Consider the following 20,963-nt stretch of genomic DNA (forward strand, 5'->3'; position numbering starts at 1 on the left):
GGGAACATTTTCAACAAGTGTTAGAATTGCCCTGAAAGTGTGTCTGCGTTCATTAATCCTGTGCAACCCAAGCATTTCCCCACCGAAATGATGTAGTGGCGAATATTTACAATCCTATTTGATAGAAGAAGGTGGCTAACCCGAACACCCGAAAAAAGCAAGACACCTCGTTGCTAACGATGCCTCTACACGCATAGACCTCGCGCGACGTTTGCTCGTCGGGCGCGCACTGGCGCTCACGCACCGCGAATGCTTCCAACATTTTGTACGTTACAAATGCAGGGCAGTGTTCTACAGCTTATTCTTATTCTACAGCCTATTCTGCGATGCGAAAATAACTCGACAACTTCGGTTCAAAACATACGAACAGTTTATTTACAATTTATGTACAGAGCGCAACGCGCATGGTTCTATGGAAAATAAATAGGTCCACATATGGCAAAATGCAACATGCCGACATTGTGAAAGTGATGCGTGCAATTTGAAGGTTTTCCATGAAAACAACAACTATTTACGATGTCGTCATTCACGCACAAGCTTTTTTCTCTACACACAACTTTCAACCCGAGCAAACGTGAAATTATGCTGACCAACCACTCTGCTTTTTTTTTTTTATATACAGAGTCGGAGAAAGCGCGATAACTTTAATAGGACATTATTGCATTGTTTTAAATCATAGTGCGATAGGTGTAGCCAACTACGTTTACAAGGCTTCTTTTACGTATAGTAGAATCCTAACTCAAACCCTTTGCCTCTTACGTCATTCTTCTTGCAATTCGTTGTCTCTCATTAAATAGCTTTGGGCTGCCGAAATGAGCGGTCACATTTTTCCTGCATAGATAAAGCCACCGAACACCCCCCCCCCCCCCCCTATGCACACACACACACAAAAAAAAACTTTTCGTATGTAGCACCCGTATATAGCACTGGCTCATCAGCAGACACGTACATGAATGTAGTGTTTAACAATTGTGTGGTGCAATCAGCGATATTACCACGCATTGAAACCTTCCACTCGACCGCTTCTGCGTCCTTTAAATAGAGAAAGCGTAGTGACTCAACGTGCTTCCGTTACAAATGGCGTGTAGCACTGATGTCAGCAAAAACCGCCTTCCCCGGCGAGAGTTCTTCGCGCGGTAACCCTGTTCGAGCACGGCGTAATTCTTTCCAGCGCAAAGTTGCGCACCTGCGCTCGCAATGGTGCCGACCACGCAGACTTATGTATTGTCTCTTTTTTTTTTCTCCGATAACGCTCGGCTCGCTGGTGGGGGCGCGCAGAAGCACCAATCGGTGGACGATTGCCACGCCTCGTACAGAGTGTCCAACAACTGTTCTTAGCGCGGTTTCACAAGCGACAACTCTTGTCGACGCAGCATCCGTCATCGAGGCCCGTTCCTCCTAAAGAAGGGGGCACTGCTCCGGAGAAATAATTCTTGATCGGGCCCTCCTCGATGATGCCGACGGGCAAGTCCTTGGCGTTGTTGTTGCTGTTATGCTGGACGCCATTAGCCGCGACGCCCACCCGCGACGGTTCCTTTCGCCGCTCGGGCATGAACACCAACTTCTCGAGGTGTCCCGTCGGAGCGTCGCAGGCGATGAAGAGAAAGTAGCTGAGGATGTAGCTCCAAACCATGACGGCGAAACACTGGGACACCTGCAAATTCGGGTAACAATTAACGTGGAACACCGTCACAAGGAACTTGTTATTCTTTTTTTAAAGATATAACTCGATACGTTTTGGACTCAACAGTAGGTAAATGAGAATGAACGAACGTTACCGTCGTGAAAGGCTTGAATTTACTGCTAGGACTATCCTTTTCGGCAGAAATGTCGGCAGCCATGAGCGAACAGTATTTACGCCAGTTGTGAAAGTGAGTTATAAGTGGCACTTGATCGCAAGATGGCGGAATTGATGCTATGTTTTGGTGCTTTGTACTTTTGAATAAAAGGAAGTCTGTGGCCACGCTCAGACGAATACGTTTTGTGAGACTTCATAGATAGCCTCGCAAAACAGGAATCCGTCTCACTGCATGCATTCCTGCTATTATCAAAGATATAGCTGCAATGCTATCACGCAGCCGATACTTCAGTAACAGCAATAACGCACGAAAGCTGTGTCCATGTGGCTCCTAAAAGTTAATCACAACGCGTGTGCTAGTCGACTAGGGGGGAGGCACACGTCCTAATTGACCGCTACACCTGTTTTAACGAACTTCGCTGTGGAAAAAAACTGTTTCACATTATCGCTGGTGGACCGCGAAACTTTCAACACTACAAGCGTGGCCTAATCCATCGCTCTCTCCTGGATCACCTTCAGGTTTAAGGGCTCTGACTCCGAAGTCAATTGTCCCTTTCGCTCATAAGCGTTCTTTTACGTCATTTCAGCTTGTGTCTTAGCCCAAGACACGCGATAGATTCACGTACGAAAGAGCGCGGTTTGTTTCACGAGCTGATTAAATGAGAATTCTTGGCCGCTTGGCTCCGTTAGGAACAAAATAAAAGCTATTTTATAGAGTCGCCTTTTCAACCTACCAGCAAGGGAGCCATAAATCAGATACCATGTTCGGCCCCAGGATCTTACAAGTACTATTAAGCGGCCTAATATGTACGAAAAAAAAAGTCGTATAATGTGAGTAAATTGCGTCGCGTGTATTTGTCCGCCAAAAGAATATCAGACCTGATCTTTTATTGCCAATGATGTAATGTCTAATTCCCCCATCGAAGTCACGTGTCGAAGCGAAAGCAGAACCACCCATTTAACAAAAGTTAAATCCGTTCGGAAGTGTAAGTAATCATTCGCGCTGCCAATATCGGAGCGCTACATAGAGCTAACCATAACTGGAACACAAGGAGAGTGCCCACTGGACTCACGAGAGTGAAGTGCGAGAAGAAAACACGTTCCCTGGCGATGTGGTACATGAGTATGTAGAACGGCGAGTGGATGAGGTACACGCCAAACGACAGCCGGCTCAGTGGCACGAACCCATTCCAGGACAGGAAGCGGTTCACGATTCCTGCGTTAGTTCGGAGTCAAAAAAAGAGAGAGAGAGAGGGTGTGAAAACGCGTAACACAGTTGAACGGGTGGACAAGAAGTCGAGTTGGAGTATAAATTCATTCCGTTGGTCATTCCAAGTTTGAACAACTGGGCTTGATTTCGTCAAAAATAAAAACAGGCATTCGTGTCCGCCATTCTTTGCACCATGCTTGGACTAGTTCACTTGTCGCAGGTATCTGTATTGACGTTCGCTTCAGATCAGAATCAATCCAAACTTATTTTTTGTGTGGCAGGAGAGGCTCTACAATGGCTAGTAACAGTGTGGCGACGGTTTAGCGCTTTCACTCTTGTAAAAATTAATACGGGGTTTTTGCCCGGCCGTAAATGGGGGGGGGGGGGGGGGGGCGTTAATAAAACGAAAGTGAAATTTTGAAGATACAAACCCTAGTTATGAACACTCATGCGTGTTCTAAATAATTTAGATGTACATACTTCATCAAAACGTGCACAACAACGTGCACAAGACGTTCACTGTTAGCACTGCATTACTGCATTGAGTGCAACGTTCACGAAAAAAAAAAAAACGAAAAAAAGAACATACCTGTTAAAAGCAATATTTACAACTTTCGTTGCAGCAGAAATGGCTTTTGTTCGCAATATTTCTAGTATAATCCAGTCTTCATATTTATTAAATAAATAAAAGAGGGTCATCAAACAGTATGAACTGAATCGCAACCGCAGTTGACATACGTTTTCAATTTCTGACAAGCTTCGAAGCGATTGACACGGGAGAACACAGCTTCGAACCTTTCACTACCAGACGAAGCTAATATGGAAACAAAGAAGCTGCTTTCTAACATTTTTCACAAGGACACCCTCAATTACTCATGGTTGAAGAAAACATGCCACTCTCCCCTCTATCGGTTGAGGGGCAAAATAAAACACGCACGTGCGTTCTTCTCTGAGCTCTTTCAACCTACCTCCTCTGCCAGTAGCGCACGTGAAGACGAACCATGCCACACAGATGGACCAGAAGATGCGGTCGGTGAAGGCGTAAAACATTCGCTTCGTCTCGGAAGCCCGTTCGCTGCTTCGATACCACTCGATCTTCATGAACAGACAGTATAGGCCACAGAAGAGGCATATGCACCACAGTGAGGCCTGGATCATCTGTACAGAGGCACCAGGGACGGAATTAGTCACAAGAAAAATACGAGTGATAATTGGGATGGAGGGGGGGGGGGGCGGAGTGCAGGCGGGCAATGACGCATCTGCATTATATTTGACAAAGAGGAATACTCGTTTCCTATTTCCTGCGCAGCCAGTTGTAAAAACATAATCGATTATTCATCGGGGCCACTGACATCGGCAATCATGGTTTATGTTCAGAGTGACAGCACACCACTTGTGTTTTTTTTTTTTCTGTAATATGACCCGCCACGGTTGCATTAGTTATACGTTATGACGTGCGGGATAAGGTTATTGGCTAGGACACGTATCTTCTAGCCAGTAACGTTTTCGCTTTGTTCAAATCCAAAGAGGAGTCAACGAAGTTGATGCGGAGGGTTTCTTGAAAACATTTTAGGGCGAAAATTTTAGAGCAGTGCGACTCACCTTTGATATTTTTGCCTTGCCATATCTCTCAACGAGGAGGAATGTTAAACACCCAGAAAAGAAGCAGACTCCATGGTAGAATGGAAGCATATAGTAGTGGTTCAGCGTGTCCATCACAGTACTGTATGGAAAACAAAAGCAAAAAATGGGTTATTTAAACGGTGACTTGGCTCAATTGTGGTATGGTCGTTACACAGTTAAATTGGAGGAAAAGGACTTGGGCGTAAAAAAAAAAAGCAAGCCTGTTCTTCAAAAGTAGCAAGAGAAAAAATAGAGCCGCATACGGGGTTAATAATGTATTGAAAATAAGGCGTTTCAGATTACCTGAAAACTTGAAATATTAGTGAAACAAACGCAAGGGGGCCACACTTCATAGTTTTGAGGCTTTAATTTAACGTTACCTCCTCACAACTATCGCAACTACATGTGACAAACATAAAACATGCCTACTAAGAATCGCGCGTAGTTAGGAAACGCTGATTTTCTCTCCATCAGAGGCTCAATTTCGTTGCTGCTACCGCGCTCAAATAATCATACTCTTATCTTTGCAGACTTAAATTGTAAACTGAACTATGATGGCCACAAAATAACGCGAATTTTAAACAAAAATGTCCGCCTTACATTAAACTGGTCAGAAGGTTTTCAGGAGCGGGGAATAGAATTTACAAAGCTTGACGTAAATCGATTGGGCCTTACCCGAACTCATTTGCCAAAGCCACAAGGAACGGTGTCATGTTGGTGCCGTATATCTGCCAGGCAGCGATTCCGCATGACACGATAGATAAAACACTGAAAATTATTGCGATGAGCCACTTCCTCCTGTAAAAAAGTTGAAAACAAATGGTTCATGCATTGCATGTATAGAAGAAAACATTAAGAGACGTGCACCAGGGAGCTTAATCTCTGTTCTAATTGAAACATGCAAAAACGCAACCATATCAAAAGTCGCTGACGTGTAGAAACGTTTTTTATTTACAAGGGCATGCACGCAACATACGAGCCGAAATTTTCATTCATTGGATCTTCGGTAATTCCACAGTATACCTTAATGGAAGTTTATGTGGTGTAAACTGTGTTGACATCATTGTCAATTTAGCATAATAACAAAAAATTTGATTTTGTTGACTACATGTGAGGCTCCAAGTTTGTAAATGACGTATTCTGCACCAAAGCACCAGAGTTGTTCTCAAATCCTATATATTTCGCTGCTTCCTCCATTGACATCGTGTGCACACAACCTGGCTTCTAAAAATATAAACAGCCGCTCGCCAGAAAAATGATGTTCGTGAAGAATAATTAATGAACGGCCCCATTCACTTATAAATGATGCTCTACCATTATCAGTCGAATGTAAGATTTCCTAATGAAGAAGGCTAAAGTCTGCAATGTTTGTGTATATATAGCTGTTGAAAGTTATTAACGAAATATTATTTTTTATTATTTTGTTGATGCGTACGGCATACTTCGTGGGTACATAAAACGCTGATGCAACATTCTTCTCTTAATTATTATTTCACCTTTATTTATTACCTTATTACCTTTATTACCTTTCTTTGGCATTCTAGTCCCTCAGAAATTAACAATGTTTCGAAATAGCTTCTCTGGCGCCACGGCAACTGCAGGATATGTTTGTGCTGGTCTGCTTACAAATGCATATAGCAATACTTACGCTTTAAACATCTGGATAATCACTACCGCCACCAAGAAGAACTGGTAGTCTGCAGATAGGTACCACAGGTGTGGCATGGTGGACTGAAAAGGCAAAGACAGAAGAAATAACATGTACTGAGATGAAAAACGCAACAGCGTGTAAAGGAGGAAACGCAATTTTCTCCGTAACTTCCTCGGTAGAACTCTCTCGTCCAGGATATATATATATATATATATATATATATATATATATATATATATATATATATATATATATATATATAAACAGAATAGAGAAAAGGGAGGGTGGTTAACCATACGCACGTGCGTTTTGCATACTGCAGGGTCGAAGGGTACATAGGCATAAAAAGAGTGAGGACTTATAATGTAACTATCAGGCTTGCATTTTTTTTTTTTATGAAAGCCTCTCGGCGTTTTTTTTTTTTGTTAGCTGCTTTTCATTCCTTTTCCAATCCATCTTTTTAAATCTTATTATTATTTCTAATAACACATTGTAATACTTCCCCTACGACTTATTGACGAACACTGCCGTGGCTGGCAGATTGTTTTGAAGTACGAAATACACTCCGTCCCTTTAAGATATACTCTCTCGTCCTGCATGCAATATCCCCTTCATTGTGAATGATGCAGGTACATAGGGCGCCTAACGCGTAGGTTTTGTACACCCTGCTCGTGTAAAGTCTGCTTTTCCTTGCTGTGGTTGTAATACGGGTCATGACTTTCTACGCTAAGTACTACTTCGGAAACGGAGAAAAAAGAACGAAGCTACTTTGTCTGGGTCTTTCAATGAGTCATGCCGTTGGTCTGTTCTAAGGAGTTCATATTGCATCTACTACGCTACGTGCAGCTGGGTTGTACTGGTGTCACCAACTTATCAGTGAGCTCATGCTCGCAACTGCTAGCTTTCAGAAGAAGGGCACACTCACCACTTCCTCGTCTGCCCTCCAGTTGCGCATCTGAAACAACAAGTCCCACCAGTGCTTGCGAATTTCTGCGTAGAATCTGTTGTAGAATTCCTTGGAATTGGGTCCCGTTGCAATAAGGGGCAGCAGGTACATGCACATGATCATGAAGAAGAGGGGAACGGTGGCCCTGCGAGTGGAAGAGCATTGCATTTCAGTTTGAATGTCCGCGCTCGACACTTCCTGATGTTCGCAGTCTTGAAGGGCGTCTGAATCAGAACGGCACTGGCAACACTCATCCACACTGAACTGGCTCAGGCGCTTGCACTATTAAAGATATTGCGCATCTAAGGCATCATAGTTACATTATTTTGTTAATCGGAATTTTTCCTTGTGCATCAGATGCTCGAAATGCGATCTCCATTTCTTACTATACAATTTCATCGTAAGTGTTACTTATGCAATCATGCACACTGATCCTCATTCTGATTTAACAAGTTGCTTTTAAGAGCCAACCCTAAAGAAAGCGTCAATGTTTTTCTTCATATAATTCAAATCTATACTCAGCAAAGAGAAACAGGTCATGAAAAAATCGGCCCCATAGTTGAACCGGACGCAGTTATGAATGGAAATAAAAGAACATTGACTGATAATGGGATGGTAGGAATCAACTTTTGATGCTACTGATGGAATCCGAATGCATTTTACGTACGATCTTCACTGAAAAAAAAAAGTCGAATAGTTACGTAATACCACTTTTCCTCTCACCTGATGTATCTCCTGATGATTGCCACCACAGCCACGACAACCCGATTGCGCTTTTGCTTGTTAAGTGTGTAGTACAACAAAAATCCACTGCAGAAAAACAAAAAAGGAAAACTGATCAGCACTCCAGTTATGAACATCGCAATTTTTGAAGTTTGTACGGCTTCGATTTCTACGTGAAACATGAAGAAGCCCCAGTGTGATATTTCAAGTCAACATTCATTTGACCAAATGGCTTGGACAACTTAGACAGTAAAGCCGAAAATTTGCAAATTTCCTCCAAATTGATATAGTGACTTGAGGTTTACCTGAAGAAGAAGAAGCTGTCCACAGCCAAGTAGCCTGCTGTCACGATCAATGTTTCCCAGCGCTCAAAGTAGTGAAGGGCGTTAACGAGCCTCGCTGAAAAGATCCCCGCAGCACATTGTCAGAACAGCACATAATCTATTTGTACGACAAAATAATGCTTGGTTCGCAGGAGAAGAATATGCGACGATGGTTAAATGATCTTTTATTCGTGAGAAATATACTCAAATATTAACAAACGTTTAAGCGCATTTACACCAGACTGCGAATGATCGGAGTAAGATTGTAGCAACAGTGCATTATGGATACTACACGACGTGCTGCTTAAATTGTGTCGGCACTCACAGTCGTGTTAGTGCTCACGTACGGCAGCATGGTTCAAACATTATCTCACTTGTACATACTCCCTTAAGGAATACGGATAAAGTTTAGTATCGCCTTATAGCAAAGAACTGATACTGCTGGTTAACAAATAATGAACGTTCAGGCATGCGAAATAAAAAAAAAACTGCTAGACAACCTCCCTTCTTCCCACCTTTACTACACTGCTGATAACAGTCTGCGTTATTGCCGAAAAGTACATTTTAACCGTCAGACAATGTGTAATGAAGCTTTCACGCTTCCTTACAGTGATAAAAAATGCTGCAAGGAGGCTTACTTATGTTTTCGGTTATTGTTCCGTAGGAGTGGCCAAGGCAAATCCAGAAGATGCTCAGAAAGCGGATGCCGTGCATGAAGCGGTACGAGTAAGTTTCGGAATTTTCGTCCTTGTTGACGCTCAAAATGAGCCGTGTGTTTGACAATGCTGAGAATGCCACCGCACACCTGTATGGAAAAGCTAGAAAACAAGAATAAAACACAGTAGTTGAAATCGGTCTTAAGTACGCGTAGACAGTCTGTCATATACTTTCGGAGGGCTGTAATGCAGTAAGCTGCAAATTCTGTTCTAGTTCTCTAGTTGAACGAGATGAATATTTTCTTCATGGCAGATATTGTTAGACCAAATGAACGAGGATGAATTAATTCAGTGGTTGCCTTAATAACACCAGGAAGCTCTTGGTATTCCTTATTCTGCAAAAATTTTGGGACATGATTTTGTAGTTAATGTTGGCCATGTTCTTAACTGCAGAAACTCTGCTAATATTCGCCGTTAGTTTACAGTGAAAAGCGAGGGCAACCTTGCGGCTGGTTCTTTTCTTTTTCGTTCTTTTTTCTACTTTTTCTTGCGTTCTCACAACGTACTCATGCAACTACATGCTTTTCATTGAAAAGTAAATTTCTTAAATAGTAAGACTGCCGATATATTTCCGTACCTTTCTTGTGGCTCTTGTCCCAGTTTTCCGTGAGTAGCTCAAAGCCTGTTGCAGAAACAATCACAGCCGCGAGGACAGCCAAAAAACCTCTGAAAATTCGTACAAATGAGTTAGAAAAAAAACTTGCATTTACTAACGATTCCCTCGAGTGACCGCAATGCGATAGCTATACGCGATCCTAACATTTGATGATTATCCATCATAATCCGCATGAATTCTCATAGCGCATGATAATTTGTACCTTATTATTACATTATCAAAGCATTTCTGTACCTGCTGCTGTCTACGAGTCTATGACGTTGTCTTGACATGACGTAGACACGAAGTTAACATCCCAACAGGCGTATCCTCACAGATATAGAGATGTCATATTTGAAATTTTAGCTACAAAGACAGCGCCACGTATAAACACTTACATTATCCAGGCTTGTGTGGCGTTTATCGCTTCATACTCGTTTGTCACGCAGTTCTTGACAACAATTTTTGCCACGTTTCCCATCACTGTAACGGAAAAACCAAGGCGAATAGTGAGCATGCGCAGAGTAGGATGAGGAGGAAAAGAAAGGAAGGAGAGGTAGGGAGGTCAACCAGACGCACGTCCGGTTTGCTACCCTACACACAGGGGAAAGGGTTTAAGGGAACAAAAGAAAGGAGAGTGAAGGAAGGAGGTACTATCGCTGTGAATATGTGCGGATGCCCATAACTTCACGGCCTATAATCGTTCACTGAGGCCAGCCGCTTTCACGAAACGTAGCAGTGCCCGCGTCGCTTTGTAAGCCTGCGGCGCCGTGGAGCCATGGTGCGAGAATCTTATGGTATCTTCGACTGGTCGCCTCCATCCCCCGAAGCAGAGTCGGGCAGATCCGGCGTTCCCCGAGCTCAGAGGTAGAGGACAAGCGCGCAAGCCGAACGTGCGACTCGCTCTCGGAGGAGCCAATGGCAGATGCTAAACCACGTGACGACTACCAACCTCCGATATTTCGCTTATCCAAAGCTGCCGGCGCTGCCGGGAAAACCGGCGGACGCGCCGGCGGGACGAGCGTTCGTCGCAGTGGCCTAGGTTGCCTAGGTTACGGTGGGCCGTCGCCAACAGCAGCGACGCGGCTCTGCGATGACGTTTCAATTTCGACGACTGCTCCGACGACAGGGCTCGGGGCGCCTCAGAGCGTTCGAAGATGGAGGAGAGCAATCGAGAAGAACCAGCCGAACGCAGGGCGCGCACCCTCTTTCAACCAGCCGAAGACAGCGCCGCTCGCGAGAGCGTTCCAGAGCGCTCAGAAACGACCAGTCGCAGATGGCATAAGTCTCCGAAAATGGTCTGTTATCTAATCGGTTTAACACCCTCCGAAGAACGTCCCGGTAGTTGTCATAGAGGTTACAAAAAACACAACACGTGCTCGATCGCATGCATGCACACACACCTAAAGCTTTCCTCTTTACGCAGTTTTTTATGTTCCTGACAGCGCAGGAAGTGGAGCGCAGGCATAAAGTCTTTCCAAAGAAAAAGCGGTAGTGCGTTCTTTTTTTTCGTTTACTACGGAGCATTAACTTACATGTTCCACGCAAGCGAATACAGAATTCACAGATTGCACCGAAAGGACACTACCTTTATAATGTGCATCAGAAGGCATTGTATGCACGTGCGGTACTATTCTTCTCTGTCTCGGCACACGCCCGAAAACGCCTAACTCTTCCCTTAAGTTGCCCGTGAAATTCTGATGCAACAATAAAACTCATTCGCAGAAACATAAAAAATCCGTAGCGAGTTAACTTGCATGCATTGTCCGAACAAAACAGTTTAGACAAAGAGCAAGGGAAAAAAAAAGAACTAAATTTGCTTGCAACTTCACCACACGGTCTTAATCGAACTGCTGTTTTTGCAGCCGCCCGATTTTATGACCATTCTTTTTCATTTTCTAATCTTCTTGCCTTTCATTACACTCCTGCTGCCGCCATGACGGGGCCAGTCAGCAAGACGTAAAAAATTAACAGAATACGCAAGGAAGGAGATTTAGATGACATTGCTTTAGATCACCATTCCGAACTGCCAGCAAAGGTAACAAAGAAATTTTGAATTTGCAAGATTTTTTTAACGAATATCGAGTCGGACACAAGTACGTTCTACGTCAGCGCTGTGCACACGACGAAAACGTATTCCGTATTCTAAACTCACACACAGGCAAAGAGAGAGAGAGAGAAACAGTACTGCTGTACGTACGGGTGCGGGCGATGTTGGTGAGGTCTTGCGCGCTACACGAGCTTACGAAGCAGACGCCGAGGCGCAGACCAGGAAGCCTTTGGTCCATGACGTATGAAGTGAAGTTTTGGGCCTAAAAAAAATTGTAAAATGTGATTCAGAACAGAGAAAGGGAAGATAATGCCGTGCGACAAAACAGCGGCCAGATTTTTGGCAAGAGTATTAGGAGGGTGGCTTCGTGACGCTACCCTGGACCTAGCGGCCCAGCGCGTTGTCGAAACGACATGGCAGGCTACGTCTTTCTGCGCAAAGGGCGTCTCTATGGTAACTACAAATCACGAGATATCGTCAACTAGCGCGCAGTGCTTCGGCCTCATTGGAATCATCGACTGCGCCGCGATGTTGCTAGCACTTAGTGCTGGAAACCTTGTGGAGCAGAAAACGTATGCGAAAAGGCTTCGTTGAACGCGCCTTGGTGGGAGGCCTTTACGCTCCGTCTGCAATGAGTCTCCGGGTAGAGGTGTCCCGCTCGGTTTAGAGCCCACGAATTGTCGGAATTAGGACACCTCGGTCTCGCCATTCTTGTATGCCGTCATTTCGATGCATTCATCGTCGTATTGGCCATCATAGCCGCATGCAGATCTGGCGGCTGCGGCGAACCAGTGAAACACTTTTTTTATTCCGGCCCTTCGTTTAACGACAGAGCTGCTTTTCGCGTTTGCGCAAGTCGGATAAGCGAGTGCTCGTTCACTGCACCAAGGATGTAGGAAAGCGAAAATGCATGGTTTTGGAATTTCAGGCTCTACCCATACTAAAAAAAAAAAAAAAAAAAAGTTAGTGTCCTGCGTCTTTCTTGCGTTAAGTATGACTAATTGAAACGCTTCACCTACGCTAGTTATTCTCATGCTGTCTTGAATTCTTTTACGCAAATAGGTAAAGCAGTGCATAAAACTAAAATAAAACAAAAATGCCGGGGAAAGCACGAATAAGCACCATTAATCTCTATCCGAAATTAACCCGAGTACGAGCACATCATGCGCCTATTCAAAGACTAAAGCGCGTTGTCATTGGACGGGAATAGTTCTGTAGGTGGACGAAATGCAGCGTTTAATTCCCACGGTACGTACCAGTGCCTCCCTGCAGCCAAGTGAGATAATTCAAACCTTTGTTTTCTTGTAAGTAAAATGTGATTACTAACGTAATGTAACCACGCTTATAGATGAATTTTCAGATCTTATGCAAGCCTAGCACTTTGTACGCTTGATTATTCCCGCTATCATGCGAAGGAGCAACGGTGAACCTTTATAAGAGCAATGGTGAGGAGACTAACAGTTCATCCTCAATCGTTTAGTCACAGGTGACCAACACATAATCTTCCCGAAGTATAAGTCGCCAAAATTATAATATTTGTGATACATCTCTTAATCAACGAAAGAATTATCCTACCTCGATCCCGTTTTGGTTGTCATCCCGTTTTAGTTCCATTTGAGCTGTTGTCAGACTAAACGCCGCACTCAACAGCCAAGTCATATCAGGGAGGAGCTTTGGGCCGATCCTCACTCTCTTGCATGCGTGATCATGAGAGCGACAATTCAAATTTGGAGTCGGATATCTCGGAGCACAGACACGCTAGAAGAATTATTCCAACTGATACTGTGTAGAAACACGACTGCCTCTAACTTTCCAATACATACATACCTACTTACTGCAGTCAACAAAAATTAAATTATTCAATTTTAGTCAATTGGGCTGCTGACAGCGATAATTATCATCTCACTTTCTGTCCCCCTGGCCACATAACGTATTTTCACAGGCGGCCTTCGCGTGCCTCCCAATGCCTAACTTTAAGAAAACCATAAAGCTTAATTTTGAACACCCGGTATGTCGTGGTAACACTTTTTAGCAGCCCACACACTTCCTAGAAAAAATTTGCCGCAGAGAACAACCTATTCGACGAAGGAGATTTCTTTTCTTCTCGCTGAGGTTCGCAAGTGAAAAGAACTCTCCTTTCGCAGACGGCACCGACGGCGATCTTTCTCCAGTGACGAATATTTTGTCTGTGCTGGTTTTATTTTCCAACCATCACTTCATCACCATGGTTTAGCAACACTTCCTAGGTGCGTGCATGGCACAACTTGCGTCAGACACATTTAATCACATGGCATACCTTATGAGTAGGCTACAGGAGACAGGGACGAATGTTCCTGGCCCCTGTAGAAAAGAAATTATAATTTCCGCGTCGCCATTTTCCGTGTCGGGATCATTCTTGCAAAGTCAAATGCATCGTGTGTCGTTCCCTAGCATTTGGTCAGTCATTTATACCTCGCACCACGATAGAGGGGAATAATCTGCCATCGCACATTGTCAAGAAAACAAATGCCTCGAAATTTACAGACGCTCTACGCCGAACCATTGCATACCTAATACATGACGTTTCACTCTCTGATTCGTAAACTTATTTTTTTTTTCATGCGCCGATAACCAAAGTCTCTGTGACGTTGTCATAGTTTGTGCAAGTCATATAAAGTTGCTGTACTGATAACTATTTTTATCCTAGTTTTGTTTTTATGTTGCATTTACATTTACGCACTGTTCTTTGCCTCACTGATGTAACCTTTACCCTATGTAATACCCTCCCTAGAGGGCCTTTAGGGTTGTTGTGAAATAAATAAATAAATAAGAAATATGAATCACGACATAGAAAGCAGAATGCTCACCCTCTTGTGTGAGTAGAGGAAAGCAGGGAGTATGTCTCCTATGAAAGAGTGGTCATCGCCGAGCGACACGTGGACGTTGCAGTACTGGCCACGCACTTTCACGTCCCCGTATTCGTCGTGCACGACAGTCTCTATGCACTCGTCGTAAGCGCCCAAATCGGCTGTGGACGCCTGGAGCATACCGTTCGGGTACTTGGCGGTAGAGTCAACCACTGCATCAGTTTGTGGGTCAAGACACGAAAAGTAAGGAACACGTGAAAACGTATCTGCTGGACAAACAAAAAAAAGGTTTGCGAGCTATTGAGTGGTTTCGAGCCGTTTCGAGCCGTATCGAGACGTTGTGGCAAAGAGTTGTGAATTAAGTGCGGCCGGCTATATAATTTAGCTTGCACAAGAAAATATAATGCGTGCACCTTACGCTCGCCGCTGTAGCTTTTTGAACTAGGGACCTCGTAGGTGACTATCCCTCTCATATGAGTAGCGCAACGTTGAGTCAAACAATTTAGCGTTAAGAACGCTTATCACGACATGTAATTTATTTATTTATTCTATGCTTTATCGCGAGATCTCAAACTGGCGTGGGAACTCACGACTTACTCGAGCCTTTCTCGGAGAGCTAAACTACGGAGAAATATTATGCACAAACTGTGGACGCTTTTAACGCTGGCAGTTCTTATAAAACGCTGCTTTATACAATGTGGTCCGCCGAGCACTCATGTTTGCCAAGAGATTCGAAAACACCTATCGGTGTTTTCGAATCCCATGACAGACAGTACACTTCGCGGTAGAATCTGAGCTGCCCACTAACCATTATATGGGAATTGAGCCCGGCTCTTACAGATGCGGGGGTGTTTTAAAGCTAAATGCATGGCATCTCAGTTATTTGGGAAAACCAGAAAACACTCACGTCTCAGTGCCCACGGCTCCAGCTCCTGAACTGCACGCATGAACTTCAGCACGCCGAGGCTGCATTCCGCCGATATATCAGCTTGCAGTAGCCTCCGCGCGAGCCCACTGCCCATGGTGGACATGATATGCTTGATAGTGGCCTTGAAGTCTTCGATAAACTTCGATTTTCTTGGCTCATGTGAATCGGGGGTCGAAGATGGTACTACCGGCTTTGTATCCAACGCGCTACCGGTAGTGGAAGTTGTCGCTGATGTCCCGGTTTTTGCGCCCGTCGACTCATTGAGCGTTGTTGACCGCGTCGCTCTCGAAGAAGTCGTCGCTGTGGCGGTGCGTCCATTTTCACTAGGCGGAGGGCGAGCAGCTTCTGTCGACCCAGTCGGTGCAGGTAAGAGTCGCGGTACACTAGTGAACTGCGACTGGCTTAAAACTTCTTCAGTTCCTGGAGAAGTTGTGGCTTCAATTGGATTCAAAGAGCTTATGATATCAGTTTGTCTAGCAGTGGGAAGGCCAGAATGAGTAGCTATGCTAGCGCATTTCACAGTGGGCGTCGAGCAAGCCAGAAACAGAACCAGTAGGCCACTAAATATATGGAGCCTAACTTGCCGGATGATTCGAGGTACCATCACCGTTACGCAACCAACTAAGCCTGCAGTTTGACAAAAATTTCAGTCGTACTTGCTTTGTAGAGACGATACTAGCGAGATAACTAATCCTCGTCTAAAGCGACAGGCTCGGCGAGGATTCAGAAGTGTCGCAAAGCTCTGGCAAGTTCAAATAAATACAGGCCCGATTTGCTGGAGCTATCTAGCCAAACCCGACTTCTGCACCTCGTTGACTCACTGTTCTTTGGAATGAATTCCCTGCTATAATGCAACGTTGTAAACGAAAACCAATTCTTCAGTGCCGGTGGCGCATCGACCCGAGCGCTTGAATCGTATCGCAGGCTTGTTTCGGCGACTAAAGCTTCCGGGAAACCATACCCGGCTGTTATAACCGAACCGTCCCTCCCTCACTTTTATTTTTCTTCTTTTGAGCCAACATCTTTCGACGTCACCACTCGCGGGTATGACGTCACTGAAGCGGCGACACCAGAGCAGCCAGCGGACGTCGGGGGCTTTTTCGGAAAAGAGAGCGAAAGTCGCCGTTGCATCCGATAGAGGAGGGGCGGCAGGAAGGAGAACGACCATTGACCGTGAATTCCATCGGCATCGGCGTTTCTTGGGCTGAGGCAGAAGGGGTAAACCAACGAAAGAAAAAAAGAGAAAGGGTATCGCCGGCAGTCCAACCGAACTCGTAATAATAGTCATCGAAGCGTTGCGTGTTGCCAAACCCTTTTCTTCATCTCGGTAGAAGGCAGCGCTCTCGTGCAGAGGACGGCGGGCGACGCCGCTGAGGAGTGAAGCAAATCCGAAAGCGGAATGCTGGGTTATGACGTAAATTCCGGACCCGCTTCTGGCACGCAGCGAATCCGCGCCGCCTATAGAGGGAGAAAGAACAGAGATCAAACGAAAGTGGAGAGAAACGTTGTTCGAGAGAAACGGGAGTAACTTTGGAGGCTCGCCAACTGTCGGTGCGCTCCGTCTCGCACCCTTTCGTTTTTCCGGAAGGCGAGACGGGGTGAAAGTGCGGGGTGGGGATCGCTTGCCAATTTGGCATCTGGCGTCGCTTCGCCAGTGCAATCGTTCATCGCGCGTGCGTTTCCAGCGGGCGATCCCAACGTCCCAAACGCACCGAGACGCGCGGGCGGAGAGAGACGCCGCCGGCAAGCAGCGATCTCGAGCGCGTCCTGGGAAGAGCGCGTCCGCACCAGTCATTACCTAATAGAGAGGCTGGCGGTGACGTCGGAAGCGCGCCATCATGACGACACTTGGAACGCAGCCGCCACGCCCGCTCTCTCATGATCGCCGCTACTTTCTCCCGGCTCCTTTATGTTTTGCAAGGTAACATGTTGCCCACGGTCGTGCCGGGATTGCATTGAAAGCGTCTTCTCTTCCTCGCTGTTTACCCTTCCTTGGCCGCTTGCGGCTTCATGCTTCATGTTGATGGGCGAACGCACTCCGATGGGGTGGCTTGAGTTCACGCGGCGGGAGTCTCCTTTTCATTTTTTTTTTTTTTTGGCATAGAAAATTGTTCTCACGTTACTCTTTTTTTTCGTTTTCTTCTTGTATATTTTGCTTTTTTTTTGTACAGCGAAACCCTTTCTTTGCAACAGATCACGTTTGGCTCACACTACAACAACAAAGCAACAAAGGTACCAGCTCTGCGACAGCATAGTTAGGAAAGTCCCGGTAATTGCCAGTGGTTGTGTTGCTCGAAACCCGCGTTCCCTTTTATGCGGACTCCGGTGGTCCGGCGCGAGGGGATTCGGTGCGGCAAACTTACTAAACGACAAACTATAGTAATAGTATCGCAGGTTAATGCCCGGCCATAGCTGCACGGAACCGTTGCCGTTGAGCCCAGCACGAGCTGTTTATCGTTATTATTCTTGTCCTGAGCGACTGCGTACAATTTGAAGCCCGACAGCCATTTTCTGTTTCCTAATAGTGTAGTGGCAACGCCTTAGCTTTTGGGGGAAATGAAAGAAGCCTTAGCTCGCGCACAGCATGTGTGTTTTCTTTCTTTACTTAAGCAGATGTTAAAACACGTGCTGTTTTCAGTACACAGCGGCTGAGCTAACAGTAACGGAATTTTGCATTCAGAGTGAATTGTTAAACAGCAGTACCTCTTGGGGGGCTTGCTGAAGTTCCATTGAAGCCTGGACGTAATCTATAAGATCGACTAAAATAGCAAGACATCAAATCAATGAAACTCCGAGTATAATACCTACAGTTCCACGACAAAAATAAATTGAGCAATCATCTGTGCTGCACGACATATTATTGATCGACTGATTAATTAATTCATTCAAATATGGGGTTTAAAGCACCAAACCGTCACTTGTATAGTGAGAGTCGCCGTCGCGGAGGGCTCCTAATAAATTTTTACTGCCTGGTTTTCTTTAACGTGCACCTAAATCTAAGTGCACGAGCGTTATTACGTTTCTGCCTCAAGGAAATGCGGGTGCGACGGCTACGAATTGAACCTGCGACCACGTACTCGGCAATTTCTTACGTATTAAACTCAGTTCGTGCTCTTCATTTATATCGCTAACATCGATTCTGCTAAATACATGCAGTGGAGGTCAGTGGTACACATGAACTGGGATTTCTTGAGTTAATTTTGTCAACCTCAAGTGTTCTTTCAGTCGTCAATAACTGGATAACCATGTCTATTTTGCCATTGAATAAGAATTTAACAAATGTGCCAGTGCAATAATTTTGCAATTTCACAACTTTCTTCAATCCCTACGATACTCCCTGAGTTCCCAAAATGAATTTTTGTGACAAGAAGTTACCATAGCTTGGCACTTTCTGTTTATGTGCACTCCAACAAATTTAGGTAGTGCATTCCCCTCGCATCTGGTTCGTGAAATCTGAGTTGGTCACCCGCCAAAGCTTCTTCTTGAGCAGAAGAAGCCTCAGCTTCAACTCAACGCTTCAACAGTGGGTCTTGCCTTCGAAAGGGCAATAGGTTCCCTCATCTAAATTGTCTAAACGTTGGCCTCAGCATGTGGCTTTTCTTGTTTATCCACTATAAACCACTTGAAGCCTCCATCTTGCTCTGGCCCCATTTGTCCTGTTCGGATTCTTGAGCAGTTCAGCCACATTATCTTCACGGGTGTTTCCAAGCAGGGCAAGCTGGTTTACGCTCAATATGGTGAGCAGTGCATACGACAAGACAAGCGACATGGACAAGACAGGGCTCACATTGACAAAAAAAAAGATTCACTCGTCGTCCTGGCCCTACAAACGTCAATGTCCAGTGAAATACTTGAAAACCACCACTGCAACTGCTGAGGTGGCTATGCACTGCTTTATTGCTTTGGTCTAATGGTAGTTATTGTAATTTAGAGTATTGCGAGTTATGGTAATTGTTACAGCACGCCGCCGCTAGGCGTATTGCCGTTTCTTTTTTCCTTTTCCACTCCTCGTATTCACGCTGCTCCTCGGAAGTCCTAACTATGCATTGCCTGCCCATAGCAGTGCTGCAACAACAATGAAATCAGTTGCTAGACTGGTTCTTTGTCAATTACTAACATTCTGACCAAATCTCCCTTCAGGAGGATATTAACCGCTTGCAACAATGGTGCGATTGCTGGTTAATGACACTTAACCCAAATAAATGTAAAGTAGTGGTATTCTCCCGCCGACGTAACCCACTAGCTTACCCATACACAATAAGTAACGTAGACGTAGAAACTGCGCAGTCTTACAAATACCTTGGTGTTACCCTTACTAATGACTTGACTTGAAGCACACATATTACTAACGTCATCTCATCTTCTAATAAATCTCTTGGTTTCTTAAAACGAAACTTAAAGCAAGCGCCCAAGCATGTGAAATTACTAGCCTACAAAAGCATAATCAGACCTAAACTTGAATATGCATGTGCCGTATGGAGCCCCCATCAAGCATATCTAATCAACGCACTTGGATAGGTGCAAAACCGTGCCATAAGGTTTATCCATTCAACGTATTCATATGATGTCAGCGTGTCATCATTGAAAAAAGAATCTGGCCTGGCTACACTCGCTGATCGCCGTCGCATCTCAACTCTCTCACTTTTTCATAAGTATTATCATACTTCACTTAATTAACCACCATACATTATTCCCGCTGCCCGTATATCACATCGCACTCGGCACGTGTACCAAGTTGGCCGCCCTCGCACTCACACCACCACTTTTTCAGGGTCATTCTTCTTTCGCGCAGCAACAGATTGGAACAACCTGTCCCACCAAATTGCCGCCATAACCTGTGCACCTACATTCCTGCAAAAACTAACAGACCATTTTTTAGAATAAAAAGAAAATGTACGGGATATGCTATCTATGTGTGTACTAGATGGAAATATGTACTTAATTTTCACGTGTGTTGTAACTTATGCTCTGTTGTTCTAACTTATGCTCTGCTATCCTTAAAATGATGTATAATAAATATATGTATGCCTACCCCTTATGTAATGCCCCTATGGGGCTTTTAAGGTAATAAAATGAAATGAAAATGAAATACTAAAGGCTGGTGACGTCACTCCGCGCATTACAAGCTGCCGTCGCTGCGCCAACTTGCGACGTGCGCTTGCTTACCATCAATTATGCGGTTCGCATGCTTTCTTTTTGTGCTTCTTTATTGAAACGCATGCTGTTCTGTATGCTATACGCGTGATTCCAAAGAATGTATGCACTTTTTGCTTCACTTTGCTCAGTGCTTGAAAGCTGCTTCGGCTTCAAGCACGCCGCGAGTCGGCCCGGTATTTTACTACCTCCGGGATCGGCCTACATTTTTGCCCACGGAAATGGGCGCGAAAAATTCCGACCAACCAGAGGCTAATAGCTTCGTTGTAAAAAGTTCCTATGGTAAGATTGCGAGTAAAAGTAAATTCCAGCCAATCCTGATGCTGGACGCCGGCCAGTGGGAAAAAGCATTTACGAGAGAAAGTCTTTATGAGTTGGGCCCACATGTGTTGTTCTGTCC

General features: G+C 44.9%; 1 protein-coding gene across 1 annotated transcript; it reads right to left on the reverse strand.

The window, feature by feature from the left end:
• Nucleotides 1-352: 352 nt before the first annotated feature.
• Nucleotides 353-16,367, reverse strand: LOC126547611 (nose resistant to fluoxetine protein 6-like). Its single transcript, XM_050195504.2, has 15 exons — nucleotides 15,389-16,367; nucleotides 14,482-14,693; nucleotides 11,786-11,897; nucleotides 9,984-10,068; nucleotides 9,568-9,656; nucleotides 8,913-9,092; nucleotides 8,257-8,350; nucleotides 7,952-8,038; nucleotides 7,208-7,373; nucleotides 6,280-6,362; nucleotides 5,307-5,429; nucleotides 4,611-4,731; nucleotides 3,977-4,166; nucleotides 2,872-3,014; nucleotides 353-1,654 (listed from the first exon to the last, which is right to left on the reverse strand). Exons 1-15 carry the CDS (start codon nucleotides 16,011-16,013, stop codon nucleotides 1,346-1,348), a joined length of 2,619 nt encoding a protein of 872 aa, XP_050051461.1. The 5' UTR covers nucleotides 16,014-16,367; the 3' UTR covers nucleotides 353-1,345.
• Nucleotides 16,368-20,963: the final 4,596 nt, after the last annotated feature.

This window comes from Dermacentor andersoni, chromosome 1 (genome assembly GCF_023375885.2).
Source record: "Dermacentor andersoni chromosome 1, qqDerAnde1_hic_scaffold, whole genome shotgun sequence".
Classification (NCBI taxonomy): Eukaryota; Metazoa; Arthropoda; class Arachnida; order Ixodida; family Ixodidae; genus Dermacentor; species Dermacentor andersoni.

Excerpts from the sequence above, each read along its gene's own strand:
- LOC126547611 (XM_050195504.2), bottom strand. The coding sequence starts at position 16,013 with ATGGTACCTCGAATCATCCGGCAAGTTAGGCTCCATATATTTAGTGGC. Across the intron at positions 10,069-11,785 it reads CACCAACATCGCCCGCACCC|TGATGGGAAACGTGGCAAAA; the intron begins GTACGTACAGCA and ends TTTCCGTTACAG. Across the intron at positions 4,732-5,306 it reads GCTTTGGCAAATGAGTTCGG|TACTGTGATGGACACGCTGA; the intron begins GTAAGGCCCAAT and ends TTTTCCATACAG.